General features: G+C 41.2%; 1 protein-coding gene across 1 annotated transcript in view; it reads right to left on the bottom strand.

Annotated features, from left to right (window-relative positions):
* The window catches only part of TBCD (tubulin folding cofactor D), a 115,207-nt gene that overhangs the window by 61,913 nt on the left and 33,455 nt on the right, over positions 1 to 19,839 (bottom strand). Inside the window, exon 15 of the mRNA XM_069032803.1 lies at positions 5,297 to 5,453. Coding sequence (XP_068888904.1) covers positions 5,297 to 5,453 — 157 coding nt within the window. The remainder of the gene's footprint in view (positions 1 to 5,296; positions 5,454 to 19,839) is intronic.

The following is a 19,839-nucleotide window of genomic DNA, read 5'->3' as shown; positions in this document are numbered from 1 at the left end:
CAGCTCTCCTCTGCAGGTACATGACAGCAGAAAGCCATTCTCTGTATTTCATCATGGTACAAGACATAGCTCAAAGCAATGCTTCAGATTTCCCCAGTTCTGCAGGACAATCCTGCCCTGGAGCAAGCTCCATCATCCATCCTGAGCCACACCTGCCTGTTCCCCCCTCCCAAAGCCAGGCAGCACCCCGGGGAAGCCAAGGCCGCCCGCCCTCGCGCTCTGCACCCACGGCGTGTGCCCGTGCTCTGCTGCACAGAGACAGATCCCAGCTCCCGACAGATCCCAGCTCCTGACAGATCCCAGCTCCCGACAGATCCCAGCTCCCGACAGATCCCAGATCCCAACAGATCCTAGCTCCCAAGATCCCAGCTCCCGACAGATCCCAGCTCCCGACAGATCCCAGATCCCAAATCCCAACAGATCTCAGCTCCCAAGAGATCCCAGCTCCCAACAGATCCCAGCTCCCGACAGATCCCAGCTCCCGACAGATCCCAGATCCTGACAGATCCCAGCTCCCGACAGATCCCAGATCCCAAATCCCAACAGATCTCAGCTCCCAACAGATCTCAGCTCCTGACAGATCCCAGCTCCCAACAGATCCCAGCTCCCAACAGATCCCAGATCCCAACAGATCCCAGCTCCCGACAGATCCCAGCTCCCGACAGATCCCAGCTCCCAACAGATCCCAGATCCTGACAGATCCCAGCTCCTGACAGATCCCAGCTCCCAACAGATCCCAGCAGATCCCAGCTCCTGACACCCTACACCAGCCACAACACGCAAAGGAACCTGCACCCTGCACAGCTCCATGCGGTTCAGATAGCCAGCAACCATTTAATCACTCTAATTGTCTTACAGAGTGCAAGTATGTTTTCCTTTTTATTTTTTGTTTAGGTTTTAAACAAAACAGTTCAGCTGCTTACTGTGCACCTGCCACTTCACAGACAGCAACTTCCACACCTAAGGGGGCAGGAATCAAATTACCTGCATTTCCAAGTCATTAAATTCTGTTTCACTTTCCTCATAGGTAAGCTTAAAAAGAGAGGCTGCATGTAGAGACTGGGAGAGAAACAAAGCTCAGTCAAGTAGTGCTTTTATAATGATATGCTTGAACAGCAACTTCAGTGAGTGCATCTCAAAAAAGAGCAACACTGTCCTGCAAAAGAAGTGAAGTTTCGTCTACACTGCCAAGAATTTTCTTTTTGTGGTCCTGTAGTTTGAATAGATGAGGCAAGGTTTTAGAAACCAGTTTAACTAGACTTAAGCAAACCATTAAGCAGATGTGAGCAAGTGTATCTTGTTGAAATATGGAAAGAGAAAAAAAACTGACATGGAAAAATACAAGCAAGTACTATTAGAAATACCCTTGGACATGTATTTCCAATAAGTGTTCTCCATATTTTTGCTTTCTTTTTGTTTTTTCTTAGAAGAGTGGCAAGGTCAGGAAGGAGAAGGGCTGATCTAAGATCTACAGCAACCTAAGTTTGCAACTTCAATATTCTGCCAATTTCATCACTGAACAGAACATTCATAAGAAAACAGGGAAGAATCAGCTGACAGTGAATGATGGAGAAAAGGATTTATTTCAAAACACTGCCAGAAATTTTACTAAAAAAAAATCTGACTTTATGCAGTTTAAAGTGATTTTTCACTGGTCCAAAGTGAAATATTTATGTTCCTTGACTGCTGAAAACACATCTTTCAATTACATAATGATACAAGAAAAGGAAAAAAGAATCTCCCACAAATCACCCTCTGCTTTAACACCTTAACTGCTGTTAAGGGGATGTAGGGCAGGACCCAGTTCATGTATTTGGGTACCTAAGTGGGTCCCATGTGCCTCCAGCAGCTAAACACTGAGTGCAGGATAAACCTTGTGCAATTCCCAGCACTAAGTGAAGCCAGGAGTTCAGGACTGCAATCACTCACTACAGTTTTGGAAGGTGTTTACTATTTTTCTGTAATAGTGTGTATCCTTATCCAGGCAGATGTTTTTGCTGTGTAATTCAGCTCACAATGGATATTATGCACTTTGTTTCAAGATGCTGAGTGCTGCATTTTTTAAGGGTAGCAACAATTTGCTTGTGGCTAGAAGTATGACTCTTCCTTAAGTAAAACAGTGACACACCTAAGGCTAGATTTAAAAAAAAGCCATATGTAATTATCAGCTTGCTGACACAATAGGTGAAACTGTGTGTCATACTTTATTTGAATTTTTGTTTTCACCATTTCTCTTTGGAGTGGCAATTCCACCTTCAAGAGTTGATTTAGGAAAGGAATGGCCACTATAACTACAAAGATTTTTAAGTAAAGCCTTATATAGCATTAATACTTGCTAAAATAGCTTGCAGGTTTGTTGGAAAACTAAGATATTGCAAACCACAACACCTTACAGCTGTTCATTAGCTGTTTTCAGCTTCCACCCCGTGTTTCTCTCCATCCCACCAATTTATTCCCAACAACTGAAGTTGTCAGAGGTGGCACAGCCACAGCACTCATTGGTATTACTACCACAGGCAGAGGGATCTCAATTATTGTCACTTGACACTTTCCTGAAAAGAATTTGTTTCCAGAAGAGGCTGGTAGCTAAAGGACATGAACTTCTTCAGAAACACAACCTGCTGTTCTAAGCACCTGTTCCAGAGGTCCCACCAATGGCTTTGTGACCGTAAAACAAAATACCACAAACCCTGAAAAATCACAAGGGTAAGCCTGCCTCAAGCCCATGGAGAACAACACTGCAGTATGGCAGGGTGAAAGGAGTAAATGATTTATGAAATATATTGCTCAAAGCATCACGAGCAGAAGTTCTGACAAACAGATCAGATCAGAATTCTGATCAAGAGAAGGCTTGAACACTCACAAGTGGGCTTTCCTAAGTGTCACAAGCAACAAGCTCGCCTGACCTTAAAAGAAACCTTTAAACTTTTTCAACTCAGAGGATGGAAGCAGAGGTTTTATTTTCATCAAGCTGCTGACCAAATCTAGAAAAATCACCAGATTTGAACCAGACTTCAGGATGAGTCTGGCCATACCAAGATTGAAGATTTTCTGGCAGTGAGAACATAAATGTAACTCTGCAGAGCTGCTACCAGCCTGCCAGGGCCATTTGTTACCAGTCTGGTCACAGGTGTCAGCATGCCTTCAGTGCTACCATTAGTGCTGGTTACATTAAAAACAGGAATACAAGATTGTACTCACGGGATTATTTCACTGTGCAAGTACATCTTTAGGTACCCTCAGGTAAGAATTTCATACTACAAATAATTTACCATGAACTCAGCTAGAAGTGAATTGAATATGCCCTTACTGTGGCAAATGTCATTGTTGCTAGCATGCCAAAGTGAAGCAGGGCTGTTCTGAAGCTCCACATTCTCTTTCCCAAAGTTATTCCAAAACAGTGGATGGCATCACATTCTAGCACAGCTTAGAGTTACCAGACTCTTCTCCTTTACTATCCATGCCATTGTAGATGAAACATCATCAAAACACCATGAAACAGCTTTATGAGAGAAACAAGGCTAAGATGTCTCAGAATTTCTTGTCTGCTCACTGTGGAAGAAATGGAAGAAAAATGGTGCTTGGCCTTAAGAAGTTGGACAGCAGGTTCTTAGACAGGAAGGTTTTATCAAGGTCTCAAAAAACGCCAGGAGCAAGTACCACTGGACAGAGAGCTGTTGGATGATCCTGCATTGAAGGACCAGCACTGAAAAGTGAAGCTACAGGGGTGAAAAACAGCAGAGACCAGCCAGGACACTGTGGTCAAGGAATAAAAGTCGATTAATTTACAGATTGTGTCAAAGAACTTTAAATACTGTTTCTAAAGAAGAAAGAAACAGTTATATATTCTTTGGGAACCTGCTGAGCTCAGTAGGTAGCCCAGTGTTAGCAAACTAGGCTTTTTGGATGAGCTTGAAACGGTTCAGTCAGCAATCTAGAAGCAAGGAAGTCCCTAAAAATTAAGGCAGATATCCAGGACCACAGATCACTGTATAGTCCAAACTTCTTTCCATTTTTTTTGAAAAAGAAAATACTAAATGACCACTGATCAAAACCCTTCCGATGGAGATAAAGTTGCCTGAGTTGCTGCTATCAATGGTTGTGCTACAAGTGTGCCAAGAAACTGTTAGAAGCCACCTGTGTGTTTGCAGTGCAAGTCACCCATTAAGACACCTCAAAATGTCAGCCAGTGTGTGGCCAACAAAAGGACCAAACAATAAAAGAGAGAATCCCACAGCCACGGAGGAAGGAAAACGCGAGATGGAAGAAAAAAGGTAAAAACCAGTTTGTATCTGCAACAATACTGACAGTATTAAGTGAAAAGTTGCAGCAACTTCTGGTCCACCATTGCAGTACCACAGATTTGGAAATCTCTTAAAGATTTTACTTTTGAAAGTCTTTTGAAACAGAAACCACAGATTGAAAAAGATCTACACCAGGCACTTCCATTCACTGCTAAGTGAGATCCTGGACTCTGCTTTGCTCTACAAAAGAGGAAAAGTTCTCTCATGTATTTGTTAATTTTAACTCAAACATCTTCTTAGGAATAATAAAACCCCCACTATTCAAAAGTGCTGTGTTACTAAGAATTCAGTATCATCACATAAAGTTCTGACCCATTTCAGAAACTGAAATGGTTTTATTTTTTTATTCAAAATAATCTTTGAATTGGAACACTTCAAATGGAAAATTACAGTTTGTATGGAAGTAGAGCTGAAGTGTACTTTATTCTTTCAGACTTAACCTGCTCAATTTGCAAGCTGTAAGCTGGTCAATAAAAATCTATTTTATTCTTTGCACAACATCCATCTGACAAAGTCCCAGAAATCTTGGATGGTTAAGAACAAGACCCACCTGAAAAAAGAAACAACCTCTTCCTTAAGTTTTCTCCTAGTATTTCCAGCTCTTTATGACTCCATAAAACAACTCCTCAGTTTGTTATTTCTACCTCTACTGAACTAAGGTTCCAAATCTTCTTAAACTCCCTGAGTTGGTGTCACTGACTCCCCACAGAGAAGGTGGATCAAGCAGACAAAAGATAACACCCTGCTAAAGCCTCCACTGATTTCTCTTATCCCACTTACAGTGAGTTTCTATGGACTGTCCTTCAGTTTTCTTATAACAGATGAACAGAGGGAAATGAAATCATCGCACCTGATAAGGAAACACTTAGATATGTTTATGTCACCGCCATCCCACTCATATGCAATTCTTTATTTTTCAGCATTTCTGTTAGCAGACACGTTAAGCTGTAACAGATTTAGGAAAATGCCCTGTCAGTGGATCAGTTTCCTACCTTGAGATGGGGTTGATGAAGGGGATGAGCTCGGCGGGCTCGTAGGCGCGAGCGAAGGCCCAGCACACGTAGCACGCCGCGTCCCTGACGTTGGAGCCCACGCTGCACGCCCCCCTCTTCTCATCGTACGTCAGCGCCTTCAGCATGACAGGAACCACTGTCACAGCAAAAAAAATCCACAAAACAACAATTAGGACCTTCAAGACCATCTCGTTCAACCCCCCTGCCACGGGCAGGGACACCTTCCAGACCAGGTTGCTCAAATCCTCATTCTGGCCCTGGCCTTGGACATTTTCAGGGATGGGGCAGGCACAGCTTCTCTGGGCAACCTGTGCCAGGGTCTCACCAGCCTCACAGGGAAGAACTTCTTCCTGATATCTGACCTAAACCTATACTCTTTTAGTTTAAATCCATTCCCCCTTGTCCTGTCACTACATGCAGGAGTCAATAACATTTCTCCACAGATAACAGAGCTTCTAAAACCTGAAAGGATAATTCTTTTACACCGTTCTAGTAACACATTGCCACAGTTTAAGAAATATGAATGCAGGGCTCCCCAGAGGGCCTTCATTTGGTATCTGCACATCCAGACAGCAAATCTGAATACATCTCTCTCTAGATGGCACAACTTTATTAGCTGAATAATGTCTGCAGAAACAACAGCCTCTAAAAAAACCCACAATTTCTCTCTTTTTTTTTCTTGTATCAAATTTATCAAATGCATCTTTTTTCCTTAGAAAATACTTGTCCCAAGGTGATCCCATTAAAAAGAAATGGGATCACTGAGCTGTATTTTATTAGCAATCTGTGCCTGGATATCCTTGAGTGGATATAATCACAAAATAATTAAAACTTCCATGTGCTGTTTGTCACTGTGTACTGCTGCTTTAAACAAAAAGATAGACACCATGACTGGAGAAGTGAAGTGTTAAAAGGCTGCTTAAATTCATTTTAAGCTGCTAAAGAAAATCAAGCAGTAGATACAAGGATGGACGAGATCTGGCTAACAGAAGCATAAACACCACACGGGAAACAGTGCAATTCCCATTCTGGAACAACAATCCATCCATGCCTGCTGTATTTTTGGACATTTCCCAGTTCCTAAAGAAACTGCAATGAAAGTATTTAAAAATGCTGCCTAGCTTGTTTTTGAAAACTGCCGCATCAACTGATGAGAAAAATGGAATTTGCTGGTTCTACAGGAACACTCAAGCAGGCGCCAAAGGCAATTTTGCAAAGCTGCATCACATTCCCCTCAGTGCAGGTGATCACTCCAGCTCCTTCCGACAGCTGTGAGTGCACTCCCACCTCTGTGCACTGAGGGGAAGGAGGATCCTCCAGCAGCTCCTCACATTTGGATTGTCTCTATGAAAGAAAAAAGGTGGTTTTGCAGTTTAATGTCCCAAAAGCTGGGCACGCCACCAAAAGGCACCCAGAGTGTCAGGGTCAGGGACAGTGGTGATGCTCCAGGGGCTGTTGGCCAGGGCAGCTCGAGCTCTCACACCTCTCTGGTGTCCTTTTCCTACATCTGGGACTCACAGCATTGCTCTGTGTGACTGCAAAGTGTGGAGACACAGAAAAGGAAAGGACCAACAGTGGGCACTGGGAAGGTGGGACAAACACAGGAAACAAGGTGAAGTGTGCAGCATGAGTAATTAGAAACACAAGAACAAGAGAAATACTGATCTAGGTGTCATCTGGTAAAGTTCTGTGCTATCACTGGTTGAGTATTTACTGGTGAACCAAGGGCTATGGGAAATGCTGAATAAAAACTGCTCCTGACAAGTGTTTGCATGTTCAAAAAAGCAGATTCTTGTTGGTATTTAAGAGTTATAAAAACCCAGGAAACACTACCCAAAATTCCTGGTTTAACTTAATTTCTTGATCTAGAGTTCCTCCAACACTGTGTCAAATCTTAACCTAAAATCACTTTACCCAAAAAATCACAGATTTAAAAATCCAAAAACTTTAGAACAAAAATCCCCCAGAAAAAACTTATTTAAGTTTGGTAGGGCAGAGACAAAATTCTTTGATTTTTGAAATTATGAACATGCCTTTTTTATTGAAAAGTAGGAGGCTGGAAGTTGCAGCAAGCAGAAGATCTGAACTGTTCCTTAACTTTACAGCTTTAACTTTAAAAGTTTAGTTTTAATTTTACAGGTTTCCATTTCTTTACAGATCTCCAGTTTGCAGTTCTTCAGATCTTCACAGATCTACAGTTGTTTAAAAAGTGTGCCAGCAAAACCAGAGGATAAATAGTGTCCACTCTCAAGCTGATTATTTAAACAAAATCCACCTGTGCAGGCCTGTGAATGCTCAAGAAAACACAGTCACCTTTACCTGTAGCCTGAAGGTATCAATAAGCACCTGCTTCACCCCACCCTGCCATGCCCAAGAGTGTCACTGCAGTTGCAGCACAGCCCTGTGCTCAAGCCTTGGAAAATAAAGAAACAACTTCTGGCATTACAAACAACAGGGCTGGGTTGGTTTTCTTTCCTCATGCTGGAAACAGGTTGCACAGATATTTTGCTTTTTAAACACAGATTTTACACAGTCGGGTGCTCAGCGCAGGTGAGAGATAATAAAAGTCTGGTGAAGGAGCTTGTGGAAGACATTGGATACTGAAAGATTCCATGTATTTAAATGAAAGATCCCTTCTATTAGTCCTTTAAAAATGTACTTTACACCAACCTCGACTATAACCTGTGCCATCCAGAGCCTTTTGTCACTTTAACTCCATATAGTAATTTTTTTTATTTAGTGCAATATTTATCATATAAAATATACAAATACAGCAGTCAGACAAACAACAAAAACCTGTTCCTCAGCCCTAGGCCTTGTCTCCACAAGAAAATTGCAAAATGTCAAGTCAACCTTATTTAATTTAAAAGAGATTTTCATTGGATATGAGGTTAAGTAAGAATTGTCTAAATTTAGTTTAAAACTAAAATATTTAACTTAAAAGAGATTATGTCAATGTTATCTTAGACAAGCACTATGTTTTTATAAGGACTGTTTAGGCAGAGAAGCTGTTCCAATCCATAAAAAAGATATCACAAATCCTTCTAATTTAGAATTATATAAGAAGAAGTACTACAAAGTGGACGTTTGCTATTCCTGAAGGGTGCATTGTGCACAATGTCACAGTAGGAGCAGCTACAAACACTACAATTAATGAATGATGAAGTTTAAACACAGTTATATATTCAACACAAAGAATATAGTAATTTTGTTCTTCAAATTTTTCGTCAATGACAATTAACTCAGTGCACAAGATTCAGCCTCTTTGTGAGCCTCAGGCTTAAAATAACTAGTGCAGACATCTGCAGTGTGTTGTTTCCTAAAAATACAACTCTGGCATCAGGTTTGAGACCACTCACTCCTACATGGCACTCCAGCCTCTGGAAAGAGGCAGGTCCTAATTGGAACTTCGTTCTGGCTCTTGTACTGATATTTACTGTATCAACACAGATGCAAACACCAGAAAGTTCAGGTTAGGCCCATTACCAGAAATAAGTACTTGTTTAAAATGCTGCCAAACATCTCTGAATTGTTCTCATTCTCTATATAGGTTGTTGACTCCAGAATTTGCCTTTAAAGGGCTGTTTCATCGAGAGGATAAATTCTCCAGTGGGGATCACAAAATGTGTGTGCTGCTTTGGCTGTGGAGAAGTTCTCTGTGTTCCTGTGAGATGCTCCGACATCACATCCCCAAGGGCAAGTGCCTCAAAACCGCCCACGGGTGACCTCTCCTCTGCCATTCCTGCCCCCAGGGCTGACCTCATTACGAGTTTGCCAGGGAAGAGGGAAGGGTACCACAGCTCCTGCCCGCCCAGAAGGGATGTGAGGACTCTGCAGCTGCTGGAACCTTCCCGTTGCCCCCAGTGCTGAGCCCACACAGGGCTGGGCAGAGGCACCTCCACACACCCGACCAGCACTCTGTGTGCCCCGTGACTGCGAAGGGCTGCGTCTGCCTGCCTGCAGTCTCACTTCAGTCTCTCACTACGTAACGAATGAAGAGAGTCTTTAATTATATGGTCACGTGGTAGTTTTTCCATGGAGCTATCTCAGCCAGCCCACAGGACAGACCTGCTCCAGCGATGAATCACGGCAGGGCAGCAGAGGAGGTTGTTGTCTGCCTGGCTGCTGAGGGTGGAAAACATGGAATGCAAAGGCTGGCTGTCAGACAGGGAGAAGGGTTGGTGGTTAAGCTGGATGTTGCCCCAAAAGCTCACTGTTTGATACCAGTCACGTTTCTCAAAGGCAGTGCTGAAGAGCTGGACGCTGGCTCTGGTTGCCAGGGCCCTCTGCAAAGGGCTAAAGGCAGCCTTGCACCAGTGCCACGGCGCTGACAGGAGTGTGAGCTCTGAGTGTGGCCAGGAGCCAAGCAGGAAGCAGACAGATCTGGATTCCAGCCAGTCCATCCCAACATCCTTACGTAACACAGCCCTAAAAGCTCAAAGCCCCCTGCCTGGCTGCACTCAGAGCAGCAGCTGACCCAGGACAGTTCTGAAACACAGAGCACTCAATGTTCTGGGGACCCACTGACACCCAAGGCTAGAGCAGAGACCTTCACACAGGTGTACAGCTGACAGAGCTCTGCCTCTGACTGAACCAACAGCTAACTGCAGTTAAAGACATGAAGGAACAGGCTTGTGAAGAAATCCTACAGAGCAAACGAATTACTTACTCTAAAGGAGTATAAAAACTCTGTAAACTCATAACACTGCATGTCAGAAAAGAAATATCACCCAAGAAAGCCCAGCCTTAAGGCTAAAGTTGTGCAATACCAAGATAAAACCCCGTGGTGAAAAAGCCAGAAGCGATTCACTGCCATTTATTCCCTGCTCAGTGTTTACCCCATCTCCCAGTGGCGCTGGGGGAGGAACCTTTCCTGCTGCAGCTCCAGACACGGCATTTCTTCTTGCTCATACCTGCTGGCTAGTGAAAAAAAAATAAATCTGCACTATTTATAAAGCTTCCTTGCTAATTTGAAAACTATTACGGTGACATAGGCATTATAACTTTTTAAAAGGCTCTTTTCAAGACCATACATCATTTTTAAAGTTCACCTGCGTGTTAGAGAGAAGGAATTCCTCCACAACCAGCCTTTCAGGTTTGGGTGTTCTCGATTTTCTAAAGAGTCCACCTAAGACAGGTAGATCTTTTTTTTTTTTTCTTTTTTTACTTCTTCCTGTATCTCTGATGAAAAGCACCTGGAATTTTGCCAAAAGCCTCACAATTCACCACCACTACAGAACAGACCAACACACTGCAGAAGCCTGACTTCCTGATGCATCGTCCCTCTCCTCCAACCCCCGGCAGCTGCAAATCCGTAACAAACAACTTACTCTGGAATATGAAATCACAGAAGGTAATCCTTAAAAATAGAGAACTTAAACAAGTTTAAGAAGCTACATAATAGATTTCCATAAGACTACTCAAATCCTGGTCTAAGTTAAACCTCCTTCTAAAATGCACTGGGAAGCAGTATTGGGTTCACTTTTGGTTTTTTCATAAATGGTACAGTGAGATTGGACAAGCAAAAATGCCCCTTCTGTCCACTGTGTAGAATAAGGAGACTCTGGGGGTTTTTTTTAAGTATATCTAGTTATATATAATATCAGTAAGCACCATTCCCTCTACTCTCAGATAAAAAGACAAAATACACAGGAATCCAATCTTTTCTCCGTAACAGCACATGATCAAGTCTTCTCTGTACCAGGAGCACAGACAATTGGCTACTGCCCCAGAGCACATATCCATTCTAACCTAATTAACAAGAAAAAATTAACAATAGAAAATCAACAAGATGTTTGCACCAGAAGCTGAGGGAATTTTAAAATCACAGACACAGCAGTCATGTGTACACAGACTTTCCTTCAAAGCTGTAGCATCTGCTATTGAGACTGGTTGAGGCTATTTGAAACCATCTGACAGCACCAGAGACTTCATTTCATAAACTTTTCACCAAAAATACACTTGACAATGGGATATGTTTAAAACAGAAATCAAACACCAACTGAGAGAACCAGTGTTTCCTATTTAAACCACGAGCTTACCATTCAGCAGAAATAGCTCACAAATATGTCCCTAAACCAGCCTCTTTGTGCATACTGGTAGAGTTGTGTCTGACCTCTCTAAAAAGGTAAAAAGCATCATGATTTTGTCGTGGAATCCCACAATATCGTAGCCTGCCAAGTCCCCTCTCAAACGTGCCTCAGGCCCCTCACTAACAGACCTTCAACACTCCCTATTTGCTTCTTACAGTTTTTTGATGCTCCTTTTATTCTGAAGGTAACTCATGAACAGAAGAATTCTGCACAAATAGATATTTCTCACTCTTCACTTCTACTTTTCATTTATACTGAGACTAAAAAAAATCAAATTCCAGGTTCAGATCAATTGTACCGACCCACCAGTGCCAGACTCCTGAATTTCCCATTATCCCCGGATCCCATCAGCATTACTTCCTTCTGTTCAAATGCTGCTTTCATTGTTGCCACAGTTTAAAAAGGAGCAAGGGATTGTTGGAGTACTCCAATTTATTCCCTGTGAATGGGTAAGGGTATTTAAGAAAGCAGGAAGATTAAAAGTAACGTCTTCCTGGCTGGAATCCTCCCAAAATAAGCAGATATTCACTGCAAGTGTAACCACAGGGCTCTTCCAATCTGCTTTCCCTGGCTTCCTTCTCTTGCTCTTCGGTGATGCAAATGTTTTCAACCTTAATTTTACACACACTCAATTTTATAGCAGGAAGAGGACCCCATAATGCACAGTGAGCACAAACCCCAGGAAGTTCTCTTGGTGAAACACTAACATGGATTGCATTTGAGAGATTGTCCCTGGCTTCCAGCAGAGACAGCCCAGGCCCCTGTGGCCTCACAGCAGACACAGCTGGGACTATTCAGTGCTCAGTAAGTCCTTGAGAGCAACACCAGAACATTCTTCAGCTCACCACCAACACGTTAAGAACGCCCAGGAAGGTTCATGTTCCTCTACATGACACACCTTATTAGCTAGAAAGTTTATACTGTGCTGTCATCACGAGAAATTTTAATAACGTCCTTTCACGAGCAAACCAGAAATTCAAGTAAACTGGGATTCTCTTGTTTGTTTAGTATTTGTCCCCACCCAATTAAATAAAAAAAACCCTAAAAATAATAGTCTGAAGCCTACAAAACCACAAATACAGCACAAAACAAAAGCTGTGAAATCATACTGAAACCACACTGAAATGTAAGTTTTCGGTTCTAGCATACACTGTAGAGTAAGGAATATTTCATTTTGGGGTGCTGCAATTGCAAATGCAGAATTGCACACAAATCCATCATCAGATCATGAGATTTTAGTTGACTTCTGGCTATTTTGCTAGAAAAGTTTCTCCCACATGCAAATTAAGCTGCATGATCCCTTCTAATAACAACTGAAATTTTACAGCTAAATGGTGACATGTAACTTTGAATGAAAAACCATAACAGCCAAGCTGCAGCTCATGAACTGCAGCATCAGTATTGTTCAATGACAAAACATCAGGTTGTATTTGCTGGCTTCTACTCCCCACTTTAAAAATTTATTTAAATAGTAAATAACATATATTAATCATATATATACTTATAAAATTTGACACGTTTCAGAAAATAAAGCTATTTATTAAACTAAAAGCTAAAAGTATGTTGAGTCTGGGAGTATTTGTTCCATGCCTCCCTGCTCTCTAGTGAGAGCAGCATGGCAGCAGCCCCACGCCAGGTATGGCTCAAAGAAAAGTGAGTTTGTATATCCTGGAACTGCACATGACACAATTCAGGTCCTACTGCTGGATTCTATCAGCAAAACTTCATGGAGGCAAGAGAACTGGCTCAGAATTTCTGGTGTAAGTTTTGAAACTAAAAGCAGAAAAGGAAAAAATATTCAGCACGAAAATAGCTTTTAAAAGGATACAAGTAGAAAGAGAATTGTAACCAGAGCTTCAAGCAGAAGCTGAAAGTGCATTTTGCATCCCTGTGAGAATGACTGACAGGGAAAAGAGTCACCAGTAAAAACCCTCCTTTATAAACAGTTCATCCCTTTGCCTATAGTCCCAATTCCTGCTGTTTCCCACTTCCCCCAAGATGTTTCACTGCTTAAGGGAACCCAAGGAAAGATCATGCTAGTTCCAGACCAAGCAGCACAGGCCACAATAAATATCTAAAAATGGGATCTGCAGTTGCTATTAATGGCTGAGCTTTTATTCTTTTCCCATACCAGTAATTTGCCCCAGTAATCCTGAACAAGTGGCTCCCAAACAGCAGCACAGTAATCTGCCCAGACGTATCTCCACAGTCAGGGACTGGATTGTTGTGGAAAACAAAGGCACATTTCAAAGGTGTTATTCAAAACGCATTAAGACTAATAACTATTCATATGGGATAGAAAAAAATAATTATGAGAATATTGTATGAGAATCACGTAACGTTTTGGGGCACGATGAGAGTTACAGCAATTACATTCACATCCATTTGCCCCCTTCTGGGAATGGTGGGGAATAACCCAGCCCAAACATGCTGATGCAGAGAGCCAAATCCCTCGATAACTTCAGTTCAAGAGAAAGAAAAAAGGACTTTCTGAGCTCAAAGCCACATATCCAAACACAGCTAAGGTGCCACGGGTGAACATTGCAGCTCCAAGGCACTTCCTGTATAGGGGAAGCTAAGCTTCAGCAGCTCCATGTCCATCCCTACCCACAACTACCTAGGATCATTCTGCTCTCCTGGAATAACTAAAGAGCTCACAGATTGGTAAGGCATCTCTGCAAAGACCTGGGAAAAACTGCTGGTGATGGAAAACCAGTGTCCATCCCCCTGGAGTCCTGAGTGCAACCAGCAGGGCCAGTCCTGGCATCAGAGCAGAAGGGCAAGAAGTCTCTGATTAACATGGAGGTGATAAATGACTGGAGCAACAGCTGGCACAAACTGACACATCCAGGGACTGGAATTCTGAAGTGCAAGAGGAAAACAGAAATGAGACCAGCAGCATATCCAGAACAGGGTAAGTTTGCCCCATTTGGATGCAGAGTTTCTGCAACTGATATTTTGTTTTCTATTTAGTGCTAAAGCTGAGTCAAAAAAAGTAATGTAAAAGCCCACACAAGGAAGTTTGTAACATTTATAGAATGACAGAATTTTGCTACAGTAATTAAATCCATAAATTCAGCTACAGCTAAACAACACTTATTTAATACTGAATTTTAAAAAGGAACCTAGAATAAAGAAGTATATTCCACACCAAAGAAGATAAAAGCTTCAGCCCTACAGAGATACAAAAATAACCACATCTAAAACCAAAAAAAAGGCAACTTGGCAGAAATGTATCAATAAATCCAAATTTTATTATGTCAGTCCTGGTGCTCTTAATTAATCTGACTCGAGCTCAGGTAAATGAAAAAGGTGCTACCCACAGGAGACTGGGGCTACAGGATGTGATAGAGTGAGTTAAAAATAAGCATGGAAACTACAGCACTGCAATCATGATTTAGCATTTCTACAAGTCTGCACAAACAGGAGCTCTCAGGGTCCTGTTCTGGGGTCCACCAATGAAATCTTCTCCCCCAGATCTGGATTTTTAACATCATCCAAGCCCCAAGCTTGGAGAATTTACAGGAGCTGTTCTTTTTCTTCCAGTTCTACTTTGCTTGCAGCTGATTTCAGCTGACCTTGAGAACAGCAGCTTCCAGGAAGCAGCTGGGTTTGAAACATTTTCCATGGGTCAGTGCAGCAACTGGACATCACATTTCCACTCCAAATACAAGGACAGGCAATGGGGAGAAGGAGGAAAAATAAAATCAAAGTTCCAGTTCTGACTGTCTGTTATCCCACTTCAGTCAGCTACACTGAAGGAGTCCAACAGCTTCCTCTAGATGCCACAAATTGCAAACTGCAATTTTCTTCCAGAGATGTTTCTGAATGCAGACACTGAAAGATCTTTCTCTGCAGGCAGAAATTTCTAATGCACAAATTTTCTTCAAAATATTTTACAACTAAATGGAAGAATTTATTCCATCTTAAAACAAAGGATTTACAAACAATTAGAGAGTAATATGACAGTAATGTTACACCTTTTACACTGCTACGCTGCATTATAGAAACATAATAATAGAAAAAAAAATAAGGGAAAAAATAAAACATATCACAAGAGCCACTCTTCTACCTTAAAATTAGTGATTGCTTATCATTTGAAATTTTTTTTCCAGAAAGTTACACCAGCCCAGCAAGAGGAAGCATGGTGACCTGCATACTCACCTAGGGAAGTAGATGTCGGTAAATAATTCCACCAAACCAAAGGCAACACCTTTTAAATTATTTTTAAGACACTGCTTTAAGGACTGATTTTGAACAACTTTTATCCACTGTCTAAACAGGTTTTGTAGTGACAATATTTTAACATAAATTCCTTAATAATTTTCATTCAAAGAATCTTACTTTTGCCAACTATAAAATCCATCATATATCTGTATTTAAAAGATTCAGTAATCTGCAGCTGTCTAATCCATACAGGAGTGGATGAAACAAGAGGGTTCTCATGCTCAGTTTTGAATAGAAGTTTTAACATCTCTGTAACATTGGAATCAGTAGCCAAAAGCCCCTTTGCTTATGCATTAACAGGAGTGGTTTTTAGACAAAGCTAAAAGTATCAAAACATTTTGCCAGCCTGTATATGAGAGGAAATCATTTCACTGAACAGCTCAGCCATGTCACCAGGTGACTGGCACATGCACTAAGAACTTTGTCATTTACAAACTCTAACTAAAAACACAACTAAAAGCCAGTCCCAGCACTTATCAGTGGGTGATCAGTTGACTTTCCCATTTCACTGCTGGATTTCGCAGGTCCTGAGCAAACACACAGACATGACAATCAATCCTTCCTGCAGTGACTCCTTTCCCTTTCCAGGACCTGTACATTTGGCTGTCGAATATAGACAAGCTTTGGCAGGTTCCTGTGGCAAGCAAGCTTGGAGTTAGTTCAGTCCCGCCTTCAGACAGGAGACTCATGGAGGACAAAGATTTAAATAAAAATGAAGAGGGGAAGGGGAAAATAAAGCAAGAATATTAAAGCTACAAAGGCATTCAATAAAAAAGTCAGTCTCTAATAAATGAGTAAAATTATTTTTTTAAGCTTTGCGGACAGTCCAAATACAGGTAAAGTCAGCTCTGTTGCTCACAAGTTCCTTGTACAAAACTTAAATATCCTCAGTGTTAACTAAGCCATTTCTGAGCCCACATTGCAAAGTGCCTCCCAGAGGAGCAGCCACCAGAGCTGAGAGCAAAACTTGGTTGTTGGAGGGCACAGAGCGACGGGAGCTCTCTTCGATAGCCGAGATGCTGAGGTAATGCTCAATGAGAGCGGTGGACGCAAACAAATGAATCGTAGCTGCAGGCTGGAGTAATATCAGGTGCATCTCTACACCCCGAGGGCTCAACTCCTACACGCTCAGGTCCCTCCCCTGGAACAGCCTCCTGCAGTTTCACTCAGGGCTCAGGCAGAGAACAGGTACTGCTCTCCCAGCAGTGACAGCTCCAGCTCAGCGCCCGCCCGGCAGCTCTCGGACACCCCAGTGCCCGGTGAGTACATTGCTTTAGAGCATTTCTTTAAATAAAGCCTGTTCATATTAAGGAGTTAAGTCTGAGGTGCTCAGTTCCCAGCTGTCCCAGCAGCCAGGGTTACTCCAGCAGGTGCACTCACGGCACCAGTCTCAGCTTTCAGCAGAAAGTTTCAACAGGAGAGGGAAATATTTCAGTCTGAGAGAAAAATCTGACTATTGCAAGTTTTTACAATAATGAACTCTTGTTGGTGCAAAGGGTTTTCAGCACCTTTTATTTTTTTTTTTTTATTCAGGGAGTTAATATATTGAGGTATGACAAAAAAGCTGAATTGCTTAAAATTGCTGTGTTTGCTCTGCCAACTCTGCTTCCTAGAGTCGTGTCGGGTTCACCCGAAAAGCTTGCATGAAAATAAGGTGCTCCAGCTTAAATTTATTAATTTTTCCAGCTTCTGGAAATTTAGCAGAAAACCAGATCATTTTCTATTTTCTAGTCAATTAAAGTGTATTAAGACATTGATTTATTAACTTAGCATGTAGAAGGATTTTTATTTCTTACCCACGCTGCCTGAGCGACTCACTCAATCTCTGTTTCTGTGCTTCCTCTCGCACACTCGGACACACTCGGATACACACACACACACAGTTCCCGTGGCTCCACACCTCACACTCACACTGCCCTCCCAGCCCACTCCTCTCACCCCCATTTCCTCCTAATTAACAAACAGTTGTGTTAAAATTTATCTTTCAGTTTCAAGGACCTGGAAGTTTAGAAGGGAGGGGTGGTTAATCGCTGGAAAATCTCAGCTAGAATAAAACTCACAAATCTTGTTCTTGCAACACCCTGGGTAGGTGACAATGGCATGTCCTTGGGTTATGCAATAATGCCACATCACAATATTTTAATTATAGCATGTCCTTCAAAATGTTCCACCCCAGTGAGTCCTCCTGGTCAGAGAGATCCACATCACCAGAAGGAGCCTGCAATAATAATGGGGTGGGCATGAGCAGCTGTTACGTACTTTGCTGAAGCAGTGTCCTAAAAAGAAATGTAATTACTGTCCCTGCTTGTAATAAAAGACATTTTGAAATTTCCTCTTTGATCAACTGGGCATCTTAAACAATTTAAACTACTTAAAACCCTAAAAAAAACAACATGGACAGATATATATGCACACATCTATGTGTGTGTATGTGTGTGGATGTGTGTGGATACACTTATCCCCACGGACATTTTTTGTTTATATATTTACACACACACAATGTTCAACTACATTCCTGTTTTCTGAACCTGCCAATAGGTTAGAGAAGAGGAGGGAGCAACAACCTGCTTTTAAAAATAGAGGGAAGGAAACTTGGAACAGTCAGTCTCAGGTTGGAAAGGGCGACAGGTTCGAAAGCCATGAGGAGGTTACTAGTGACAAAAACAAACAACTAAGATAACCTCAAGTTTAATCAAGATTATCTGAATAACCTGTTTTCAATAAAAATATAAATAAATAATACTACTACATTTCAAAACTAGAAAATTATAATAGTATATAGCCATCTGCATTTCTACAACCAGGTCTACAGGAAATAAAATCTCAGTCTAAAAAAACCAAAGTTGCATAAAAACTATCCTGCTATTGAATTTTTTTTTCTCCACTTTTTAAAGGATATCACAAGTGATGGTATTGAAGTTAAAGGAAAAAGCAACTACTTATTGTGATATTTTCTTTCTAATACTAAGTTCTAACTTTGGCAGCACAAAACACACATTGTACAGCTGTAAGTAACATTATTTATATAGGGACAGTTTTAATTGGTTGCACCTATTTTAAATCATTAATGTCCTTTTTGGCTGTGTGATCAAATAGTTTTAATGTTTTTTAATAATAAAATATGTCTCTCTGCCAGATACTCCTGTGTCTTACTTAGAGACCAGAGAAGGAATTATCCTACTTGTCTAGCTTTAGAAATATTTTATTAGTGGCATTTTTAAACCATGAGAAAAAAAAAGTGATTAAATTGCAAAAGAGAAAAAGAAAACATTCACCTGGCTGGCACTGACCTAAGTTTAGGAAAGGGTAAACACCCTTTAAAATGAGCTGCTCTCTGCACCTCCCAAGTTCGAGCAGCAGGATCTGGAGCCATCAAAATAAATTAAATAGAAAGAAATAAAAAGCTGTTGGAATGCTCTCCTGCTGTACCCACGGCAGAGGAGCTCCAAGGCTTGAAATTTCCAACATTGAAACTGCAACAACGCATTTTATCTTGTTAAGAAATGATAGTTAATACTCTGTCCAACAGGAATAACTTGAATCAAAGTTAAATACCAAGTACAAAGTCAGAGGGGGGAGGACAGGACACACAGGAATTTTCTTTATGAAGCAAAGGAAAGCTGGAAGAACAAGGAAATCTAATTACCATCCCTTTATTATAAATGCTGCACCTGAATGCAGATTTGGACTTTATCATAAATGGTTCACCTAAGACAGCGATGGAGTTTTGACAACAATATCTTTTTTCAAGAATAATTAGTACAAGTACTTCCAAGAAGATACAAAGAATAACAGGTACAAACTGACTTGACCGAGTCCATTACAAACCTTCCATGTTAGTTACACATCATTAGTTAAAAATAAATCCAACAAGCTCACTTAAGGCAGAAGAAAAAGCCCAGTTCCCTATCTGGACCTCTCCTCCTATGTCTCAATATTTCATTTGCTTATTTTGTAATGTAAAAATATTATTCTTAATATTTCAAAGGATTTTTGGCTATAGTTATTTAAAATATTTTAAAATACCATACATGACTTTTTAAAAATGTATTGGACTACCATTTCAGCCATACTCCAATGATGAGACTTTAACATGCTGATGCATTTTTTTCTTGTTGCTCTTACAGTATCAGTATCCAACTCAACCAACCTCATTAAAACCTGAAACACAAAAAGCTACTTTTCTAGAAATTCCTTTTTCAT

This window comes from Aphelocoma coerulescens, chromosome 18 (assembly GCF_041296385.1).
Source record: "Aphelocoma coerulescens isolate FSJ_1873_10779 chromosome 18, UR_Acoe_1.0, whole genome shotgun sequence".
Lineage (NCBI taxonomy): Eukaryota > Metazoa > Chordata > Aves > Passeriformes > Corvidae > Aphelocoma > Aphelocoma coerulescens.
Note: the sequence above shows the minus strand (reverse complement) of the source record. Positions and strands in the feature narration are given on the sequence as shown.